We start from the raw sequence: 10,602 nt of genomic DNA, 5'->3' as shown, positions 1-10,602 counted from the left end.
TGTGTGCAGGTGCTACTTACGTTGTGATTGCTTGGTTCTTCTACTGGTTCGATACCTTAGTTTCATAACTGAGGGAAATTCTTACCGTTGTTGTACTACATCATCCTCTCCTCTTGGGGGAAACACCGACGTAGTTCCAGTGAACAACTACCACCGGGATGGCCAGCAGTGATATGGTGGCCGTCGTGTCCAGAGTGGACCATGGCGGTGGAGAAGGCGGTGGCCGCCGCAGCCGGAGCGGCCTACGACGGGGATAGGGGGAGAGCTGCAGGGCTAGATAATGTCAAGTTGTCAACTAGTGTCCCGTGGGCGTTGTTCACGTAGGAATTGTTACGTAGGTGTAACATTTCTCTTAGTGCAAATGGTCTGACATCTTTTTTGAGAAAGTATGCTTGTATTCAAATCACGACATAATACAAAGTTCTTAACCCGACCAAGCACACCTAACGCACGCATTAAAAACTAGAATAACAGAGAGCCTCCTAAAACAACCAGCAAAATGCAAAGACTTCTTAAGCTCTGTGTCATCATCCCTGAACTTTGCGAGGAGACCCCTACAACATAATATATGGCATTCAGACACAAGCAGGTCCTGATATTCAATAACGGCATAATCACTGCCATGCTGCTCCCCCACTTCTTCTCTCCGGCACCGAAAAAACAAGGGCACGCATGTGCACCAAACACGCTTGCACCAGCCTTCGCCGTCTTGTGGTTTTCAATACCACTATATGCGCCCTTTCCAGGTGGAAAAAAAATAGGATCCGGCTTCGGCGCCACAGCCGGACCAACCACCCGAGCAAAGTAGGACATCCCTTCGGCAGCAGCACAAAGAAGAAGGAAGAACAACAACAGAAAATCATACCGACGAGGAAGAAGAATCTTCGTCTCCACGCAATCACCACCCATCCAAAGACATCTAAGAAATATAATTCAGTACACATTCCCGACCCCTCTCCTAGGTGATCCATACAAAATGTTGAAACTTGCGTGGGATCGGAACCGTGTACAACCACATGAGGAAATGTACAGAGTTCCAATCCAGTGTACAGGAGGCACCATTCAAAAAACACATGAGGCAATGGTGTTTGTTATACATAGTGTGTACTGTATACTCCTTCCGTCCCAAAATAAAATAAATGTCTCAACTTTGTACTAATTTTATTACAAAGTTGTACTAAACTTAAGACATTTATTTTGGGACAGAGGGAGTACAGTATGGTAGTACAACCTAAACATCCTACTGCATAATCTGTTGTCTAAAATGTACAGGAGAAGTCCTTCCCCCTCTCATAGCAATAGGCCGAGCTCCTGTTCTTTCAAGGCAGAGGATAACCAATTCTACAATTTGAAATGCGCAGAGCACTTGAATTTTGCTCGAGTTCCTACAACTTCTGATCCATGCCAAAAACCACAGAACCTGCACAAGACAATAAGAAAAAGGGGGGCAAGTAGTAAGGACAGGAGCATCGGCAGTACTGTCATGGTCAGTGTTAATGGTAGGGCAAGGACTGCAAGTTAATTTAGATACCTAGCGTTGGCAGTAGGACGGCGAGAGTTGCAACGCCCACCACTTTGATCGGTATTCCGGTGAGCACCATGTCCTTGATGGTGATGTAGCCGGTGCCGAACCCGACGACGTTGGGCGGCGAGGCGGTGGGCAGCAGGTACGACAGCTGCGCGCCGACCGTGCCGGGGACCATGAGCAGCAGCGGGTGCACGCCGATGGTCTTTCCCAGCTCCGCCAGCAGCGGCAGGACCAGGGTGGTGGCCGCGTCGTCGGACGTGAACTCCGTGATGGCGGCGCTGAAGACGCACGCCACGGGCGCGATCACCAGCGGCGGCGCGCCCCTCAGGAAGCCCAGCCCCTCCGAGAGTATGTCCGTCAGGCCGCTCGCCTTGAAGCCCTCGGCGATGGCGAAGCCCGCGCCGAGGAGGAGGATGATGTTCCACTGCAGCTTCCGGCACTTGCCCCAGTCCATGAGCTTCTCGCCGCCGCCCTTGCCGTTGGGGATTATGAAGAGCAGAGTCGTCATCATGATCTGCATTAGTAAGTCGATACGACATATCCAGTGAGCTCGTGCGGCAGATTTGTCTGTTCAAAAGCTGCGTGCGGTATCATGCATCGGTGCTCTTACGGTGACTGTTCCATCCCCAACTTTGCCGTGGAAGAGGACTCCCCACCCAGGTATGTCGTTTGTCAGGCTCCTCGTCATCCACAGCACAATTAGGCCCTGCAAGAACTCATTTTTCACTTCGTTTATATTTGCTCAATAAGCCAAACAGAATGGATACAACTTTGTAGTGGCTGAGAATGTAGAAACATACCCCAAAAATGGCTAGAACCATCTTCTCTGCAAAAGCCATTGGACCTGCGGATAAGAAAGCAGAACAGCCATCAGATAACAGGTTAATAATCAGTTTAACACTGACCAGAAAGCCAAAGAGTTGACCACTGACCAAAGCATGTTGGTCCTGAAGCGAAGCAACATGGTTTGACCAAGCTAGAAAAGAAAGAGAGAGCACGTACCAAGCAAGCTGAGCTCCCTCCTGAGATGGGTCCTGTCGAGGTAAGCCGAAAGCGCTCTTCCGGTGTTGCTGGAGCAGTACATGAGGCAGAGCGTGACCCAGAGCGCCGCGAACAGGACAAGCGCGACGGGGAAGCCGAAGGACATCCAGGAGCTAAAGGTGATGGGCCGCTGCTCGGGGAAGTAGGTCGACCACATCCCCACCAGGATGATGTTGGCGCCCGTGCCCGTCAGCGTCGACATCCCGCCGATGGTGGACGCGTACATGACGCCGAGCACCACCGCCTTGGAGAACCGCCGGACCTCGTGCGCGTCGGCGGACGAGGACGCCGCCTGGCCGCGCGGGAACCGCTGCAGGATCCCCGTCGCCACCGGCATCATCATGACGGTGCAGGGCGTGTTGTGGATCCACATGCTGATGAACATGGTGGTGCCGCAGATGCCCAGCAGCAGCAGCGGCGGCCTCACCGGGTCCCCGCAGAAGAGCGACGTGATCTGCATGCGCGTTATACAACCTTTATTATTAGTTCGTTTTTCTTCAAGTAATCGTTCGTTCGACGATCGATCGAGCGTGCGTACGTTGAGGGCGAGGCGGCGGTGGATGTTGTAGTGCTCGATGGCGAGCGCGAGGATGAAGCTACCGAGGACAAGGGAGATGACGTCGTCCATGTAGGCCTTGGCGACGGCGTCCGACGAGGAGATGCCGAACGCGGGGAAGAGGAACAGCGGCGCCATGGACGCCACGCCGAGCGGCACGGCGTCGGTGAGCCACCAGATGAACACCCACGCCAGCGCGCCCAGCATGTTGCGCGCCGCGCCGCGCCCGTGGCCGAAGTCCACAAACGCGCAGATCAGCGCCGACGCCAGCGGCCCCGCCGCGATCGCGAGGTACTTGTTGGCGAGCAGCGAACTGAGGGCCGAGCACGAGCGCCCGTCCGCCCTGCCGTCGTCACGCAGAGGCAGCAGCGGCGTCGACACGTCCTCCATCGAGCTCTCCCACTGCTGGCTGCACCGCGGATCCATGCGCCGACCGATCGCTCGATGGAGATGCACTTTCGCGTTCTCGGTCGGTTCGGTTGCTTGCCGCCTCTTGATGTCCAAAAAGGTTTGAGAAGTCTTTCTTATAGGCGCGGCGCGGCGCGGGAACACAACTCAACTCTGTTCGGACAACTCAAATGTTGTTATCACGCACAGTGCTGGTTTACACGTAGTCAAAATGGCGAGTAGTAACTGTGATTACGCCTCATACAAGGCGCCACGTCAGACACAATATTGAAGTGACGGTACCCCTGGCGCCTAGCAAGAGCAGTGTCCAAGTGGGATGTTTCTGCTGCGATGACGCGTCATGCAAGGCGCCACGTCAGATGCAAGTTACTGGGACGGGCTGAGCTTTTTTGCTGGCGCCTATCCAGAACCGCTACCAGTTGGACTAGTTAAGAGATCGGTTACTGTGTGGCAATGATGAGGACCGAGCACGCAGTCGATTTGGCGTCCAGATAAGCACGATCGGGCGTGAGGCGACGGATAAGACTCGAACCAAGTGAGGCGGCCTTTTTGTTAACCAGCCCTTGATGGCCTCAGGAGCTAGCGGCGGTTGGTGCACGAGGCGACCAGCCGGCGCCCGGCCTTGCCGTCCTGACGGCGACCAGCCGACAAGTTGCTCCACTGTGCGGTGAGATCTTATCCGGACATGTCAACGTTCACGATCGATACGACCATTTTTAATCCCCGTCTTCTTATGCATGTTGTAGCATTCCGCGCATGCTATGACGTAGGTTCCGTGTGGTGTGTTTTGGATTACTAGTAAATACGCACCTGCAACGCACGTGTAATCTTGGATTTGTTTTTATTATTTCAGTTAGCAGTCATATATTTATGTTATGACAACTATAATAAGCTTATATGAAATATTAAGACCAAAATAGGATGCCAAGAATTTCATGGTCATAAAACAGTTAGTTATTATTTCTTAATCATGGAATCTTTTTAACCCTGGATTTAAACATGTATTTGAAAATAGACGGATTAGTACCTGATACAAAGCAGTGAAAACGAAATATAACATCCATGTCGCGTCCTATCACCAAGGTGTGAGATGCAAGTGCATGTACTGCATCATCAATTTGTTAGTTCCATCTTCCAAAAAGAAGACCCTAATTACAATTTTTTAAGGGAAAGAGGCTAATTCCTGCTCAAAAGGTGCGGTTCCTTGCCTAAGGCCTATTCGCATTGATTGATCATCGGCCCAAGGCCTATTCCACTAAAGCCTAAACGCAAATAACGCATCGTCTTATCTTCTTCCTTCAGACACAGAACAACCTTTGGAGCTCTAATGGTGGCTCCAATGGCTTGGATTTAGGGAAGGAGTGCTCATTCATATACCTCGTAGGGGGTCCCAGGGCAGCGGCCCTGGTGAGCGTTGAAAGGTGCGACGACGTCGAGTTCGTGGCGTCTACGCGAGGAGTACGTAGATCAGCCAGGACGGCGATGGCGTTAAGGCCGTGGACTATCAGTCGCCGCGTCCAGGCGGTGGATCCGACCGGTGAGGCGGCTCGTGGAATCAGAGTGAGGGGAGTGGCAACGTTGGCCAGCCTGGATGCTACCGGCGAGGTGTGTCGCGGCCCATGTCGGGGATGGGGTGAGGCAACGCTGGTGTTTGTAGCGGTTCGTGATGACTCACGGGCGAAATAGGGGGGAGGCTGCGGGATCGTGGGCCGAGCGATGGTCGTTTCTTGATAATCTTGTTCCTTGGTAATTAGAGATTAAAGGCTATGATTAGAGCACTAAACGTGTTGAGGTGCTCACCATTGAAGCGACGTGTGCTGTTAGATTTGCGTGGACTGATGGCCGTGATTCATTGGATCTGCTTCTTTGGGTTTTTTTTATATTGGTATAGATTGGTAGGAGTATTCCTCGTGATACTAATTTGTACTCCTTCCGTTCCTAAATAAGGACTACATACGAAGCAAATGAATTAATCTATATTCTAAAATACATCTACATACATCCGCTTGTAGTTCATATTAAAATCTCTAAAAAGACTTATATTTAGGAACGAAGGGATACAATTGAACAGAATGACAAAACTCTCTGATAAAAATGAGGCCAATTAATTGCTAGGTGTGTGATTAAATTACTCTCAATCAATTTTCTCTGTCTTTTTTTAGGGTAATCGATTTTCTCTGTCGGATTGAAATCTAACCGCCCAGTCATCTTCCTGTCATTGTACGCTGTTTTGCCTCCCCTTCCTGCCCGAGCCTTTGACTCGTCGTGTCGCCACTGCCCATGTGAGGATCTCACTCGATCTACGAATTTGGGCTAGGGTTTCATTCCAAATCAAGGGGAAAAGTGTGTTGCGTAGCTATCCTCCCAACCTCCCACACAGCTACATGAGGATTACAAAGCATCGGCCGAAGCCACCATCCAGTTCCTTCCTACCTTCCTTGTCTCTAGCTACTGTCTATTTAAAGTAAAGGACCGTTATACAGTTATCAGGCCCAAGTCGGGTCGGAGAGCCAAGCTGGAAGCCTCTTTGATCGTTTGGGCCTTGTCGCCGCCGGCCCATCACTTGAGTTTGTATCCACCGTGCCTTGAGTGCTTGCCGGATCCGCTACAGTGTCATTGCCTGTTGTAGGTTCCTTCTTTGTACCAGCCTGGACATGTACAGGGACGCTGACATCCCCCCTCCTTGAGAAATGGCTTGACCCCAAGCCGGAGCTCGTGGAAACTGCTGCTTCAGAGAATCAATGTCTTCCCAAGTGGCTTCATCAGGGTCGAGAACCATCACTCCAGTGGATCAAGCCTTGCGCCACTAGCTTATTGTAGATCTGACGAACTCGTTGCTGAAGTATTCGAACGGGGACTTGCAGAGATGCCAAAGGACAAGGCAAACGCGTTTGGACTTGTTCTGAAGGTGGAACAAAACACTTGAGTTGAGAAACATGAAAAACAGGGTGGATCTTGCTTCCTGTCGGTAACTCCAAACGATAGGCCACTTCTATTATTTTCTCAATGATACGGAAAGGACCAAAAAACTTGAACGCCAACTTGTGGTTTGCTCTAACGACCACAGAAGACTGAACATAGGGTTGGAGCTTCAGAAAAACCAGATCACCTTCAGCAAAAACACGCTCTGTCCGATGCTTCTCAGCCTGTTGTTTCATACGGTGCTGCACCCGCACAAGGTGTTACCGAACAGAGTCTAAGATGAGTTGTCTGGAATCTAGCCACTGTTGCAAATCAGATGGAGCCAATGTATCAGAAGAATAAATCCCAAAGTAGCGAGGCGTGTGCCCATAAATCACTTTAAAGGGGGACTTGTTCAGAGGAGAATGCCAATTACTGTTGTACCAAAATTCACAGAGAGATAACCATTTGCTCCACTGAGTCGGATGAGTACCGATAAAGCACCTCAAGTAACATTCCACTTGTTGATTCACTCTTTCTGTTTGGCCATCAGTTGCGGGATGATATGATGAACTCATATTTAATTCTGCCCCTGTCTTGGCAATTAACAATCTCCAGAATTGACTGGTAAACATAGGATCTCTGTCAGATACAATCAGCTTGGGCATACCATGGAGTTTAAAGACATTGTCCAAGAATACCTCAGCTACCTTTTGAGCAGTAAAAGGATGTTTAAGGCCCATGAAACGGCCATATTTGGAAAACTTGTCAATAACTACCAGTATACAGTTATACTGGAAGGAGGGGGGAGACCTATAATGAAATCCATGGTAATAGTATCCCAAGCTTTCTTAGGAACTGGTAAGGGGGAGAGCAGGCCAGGATAATCAACTCTCTCCGATTAAGCTTGTTGACAGATCACACAACATTGAACTTGAGTTCTGATGAAGGTTTTCATACCTTGCCATTTAAAAAGAGAGTGAATTCTTTTATATGTGACAGGGAAACCAGAATGGCCCCCCATTGGACTGGAATGAAAGCAACAAAGATTTTCAATTGCAGATCAGTGTTCTGACCCACCCAGATACAAGATTTATATTTCAACAGACCATTGACAAGAGCATATTGTGGTTTAGAGCTAGGAGCTACTGCCGGTTGTTATCAAATAGATTGAACCTTACTATCACCATCGTAACTAGCAATGATTTCAGTCATCCAAGAAGGGTGTGCACAAGAAATGAGATATAGTTGAGATTGATCAGGAGGTCTTCTAGATAAGGCATCAGCTGTAGAATTGGTAGAGCCCTGCTTGTACTGAATCTTATAATGCAGCCCTAACAGCTTAGTTAAACACTTCTGCTGCCATGGAGTGTGCAGCCTCTGCTCTTGTAGATGAGCTAAACTTTTTGGTCAGTTTTGATAATAAACTGTTGAACCTGCAAGTATGATCTCCATTGATCAACTACTAGCAGAATGGCTAGGTACTCTTTTTCATAAACTGATAATCCCATGTTCTTAGGGCCGAGTGCCTTACTGACAAAAGCTAGTGGATGACCTTGTTGCATAAGAATAGCACCAACCCCATACTCACAAGCATCAGTTTCAATAGTAAAAGGTTTGGAGAAATCTGGTAATGCCAACACAGGTGCTGATATTAAAGCTTGCTTTAAAACAGAAAAAGGCTCTTCAGTAATACTAGTCCACACAAAAGGTACCCCTTTTTCAAAAGATCAGTAAGTGGTCTAGAAATAATCCCATAGTGCTTAATGAATTTCCTGTAGTATCCACTGAGACCCAGAAACCCTCAAACTTCCTTCACATTTGTTGGAGTGGGCCATTTCTGAACTGCCACAATTTTACTAGGATCGATAGAAACACCCTGAGCATTGATCACATGGCCCAAATAAGATATTTCCTACTGGGCAAATGCACATTTAGAAAGCTTGACTTTCCATTGTTGCTTATGCAAAATAGCTAGAACTTCCTCCACATGAGCTAGATGTTCTAGATAAGATTTGCTGAAGATAAGAATATCATCAAAGAAAACTAGTGCACATTTCCTCAACACAAGAGATAAATCATAATTCATAGTTCCTTGAAAGGTGGCAGGTGCCTCACTCAAACCAAAAGACAGAACAGTAAACTCAAAGTGGCCATGATGTGTTTGGAAAGCAGTCTTGTATTCCTCACCAGGACCAAGTCTGATCTGATGATAACCAGCTTTTAAATCCAACTTAGAAAACCAGCAAGCACTTGCTAACTCATATAGAAGTTCATCAATCACAGGGATAGGGTATGTACCCTTCAGAGTAATAGCATTAAGATGTCTGAAATCCACAACCAATCTCCATGTGCCCTCTTCCTTTTTCTTAACCAATAGTACAGGGGAGGAAAAAGGATTGTTACTGAATCTGATCAAAGCTTGAAACAACATTTCCTGAATTTGTTTCTCCAGTTCATCTTTTAGCTGAGGGGAAATTCTATAAGGTCGCACAGAAACAGGGCGAGCTCTAGGAATAAGAGGGATATGGTGATTAAAAGATCTTTTGGGAGGAAGGCCAGTAGGACTATCAAACACTGAAGCAAATTTATCCAGAATTGCTTGCATATCAGGAGGAACAGACATCTCTGCTGAGCAAGTGACAACAGTGATAGAAACCATGGTGAAAGCAAACTCCAAAGGTAATAATCCTTGCAATGTAACTCCAGTGCCTTGATAATGAAACGATAACCACTTCTGAACCCAGTCCACCTGCATTGGGCTGTGGAGGGCCAGCCAATCCAAACCCAAAAGGCCATCGTAAGTGTCCAGAGGTAGAAATATGAAAGCAGATATGAACTTAGTGTCACACCAGGACCAAGTAGCTTGTGGAAGATACTAGGAACAAGAGGGAGTATCACCACCAGCAACGGTAATAGAGAGAACTGCAGTTGACTGAACCCCCTGCAGCTGATGAGAAAATTTACTGTCTATGAAGGAATGAGTACTGCCAGAATCAACCAGAAAAACTAAAGATAGACCTTGCAACTGAACTTCTAATTGTAAGACAGGAGCATTAGGGTCCTTGCCAACACCAACAGCAAATAGACGCATGTGATGTACTGACATAGTATCAGAATCAAACTGAGTGGAAGAAAACCCCTCGAGAGACTGCACATGATCAATAAGTTCCTGGACAAAATGAAGTTGTACAGTGGACTTACATATGTGCTCTTTGGCCCACTTTTCACCACAAATAAAGCATAATCCTCTGGCTCGACGATAAGAACGCAGAGCAGACCATTTGTCTTCAATCTGAACAGGTTTGACAGTATCAGTAGTTTTTCTCTCTCCAACAGGATGTACCTTAGGTGGCAGTGGCAATGGAAAGGCACCAAAGTTGGAAGAAGGAGCATTGTTGAAAGAAGTCAAACTCTCACCCAGCTCTTCATGTAACAGGGCCAAATCATAAGCAGCATCAAGGTCTTTAGGTTTCTCTAGGGCAACAGCCACACGAACACCTGGTTTCAGTCCATCTAAAAAGCGAGTAGTGTAATGCAAGGAATTAGGAGCATCTTCGTAAGCTGATAACTGGTCATATAGCTCAGCAAATCGATCCACATAATCAACCACTGTGCTGGTTTGAGAAATTCTGAATAACTGCCTAAGGAGCGTCTGATGCTGGTTGCGACCAAAACGACTCTGTAAGCTGCTGCAAAATTCAGACCAAGTGGCATGTGGTTGTCGGCGTTGCATCGATTCCACCCAACGAGCTGCTGCTCCCTCAAACTGCGTTGTTGCTAGAGAAATCCAACGATGGGAAGGAGTGCCCCATAACTTGAACTGGTCCTCGCACCAAGATTGCCATAGACGAGGGTTGGAACCATCAAACCGAGGAAGATTAGAACGAACCCCTGATACGTCTCCAACGTATCTATAATTTTTGATTGCTCCATGCTATATTATCTTCTGTTTTGGACATTATTGGGCTTTATTATTCACTTTTATATTATTTTTGGGACTAACCTATTAACCGAAGGCCCAACCCAGAATTGCTCTTTTTTGCCTATTTCAGAGTTTCGCAGAAAAATAATATCAAACGGAGTCCAAACGGAATGAAACCTTCGGGAACGTGATTTTCGGAACGAACATGATCCAGAGGACTTGGACCCTATGTCAAGAAATCAA

General features: G+C 47.8%; 1 protein-coding gene across 1 annotated transcript; it reads right to left on the bottom strand.

Annotated features, from left to right (window-relative positions):
• Window positions 1-1,074: 1,074 nt before the first annotated feature.
• LOC123078131 (tonoplast dicarboxylate transporter) lies at window positions 1,075-5,185 on the bottom strand. Its single transcript, XM_044500536.1, has 7 exons — window positions 4,911-5,185; window positions 3,108-3,686; window positions 2,531-3,023; window positions 2,329-2,372; window positions 2,139-2,234; window positions 1,532-2,042; window positions 1,075-1,420 (listed from the first exon to the last, which is right to left on the bottom strand). The coding sequence occupies exons 2-7, from the start codon at window positions 3,549-3,551 to the stop codon at window positions 1,386-1,388; spliced, it is 1,623 nt and encodes a 540-aa protein (XP_044356471.1). The 5' UTR covers window positions 3,552-3,686; window positions 4,911-5,185; the 3' UTR covers window positions 1,075-1,385.
• Between the last annotated feature and the right edge of the window lie 5,417 nt (window positions 5,186-10,602).

The sequence above is a fragment of the Triticum aestivum genome, chromosome 3D (assembly GCF_018294505.1).
Source record: "Triticum aestivum cultivar Chinese Spring chromosome 3D, IWGSC CS RefSeq v2.1, whole genome shotgun sequence".
Taxonomy (NCBI): Eukaryota; Viridiplantae; Streptophyta; class Magnoliopsida; order Poales; family Poaceae; genus Triticum; species Triticum aestivum.
The sequence above is the reverse complement of the archived record's forward strand: the minus strand, read 5'-3'. Positions and strand labels throughout refer to the sequence as shown.

Bases quoted from the DNA above. Each gene is read 5' to 3' on its own strand.
- LOC123078131 (XM_044500536.1), bottom strand. From the start codon at position 3,551: ATGGATCCGCGGTGCAGCCAGCAGTGGGAGAGCTCGATGGAGGACGTG. The intron at 3,024-3,107 runs GTACGCACGCTC...ACGCGCATGCAG, and splicing joins ACCGCCGCCTCGCCCTCAAC to ATCACGTCGCTCTTCTGCGG. The intron at 2,235-2,328 runs GTATGTTTCTAC...GAGTTCTTGCAG, and splicing joins TGGTTCTAGCCATTTTTGGG to GGCCTAATTGTGCTGTGGAT.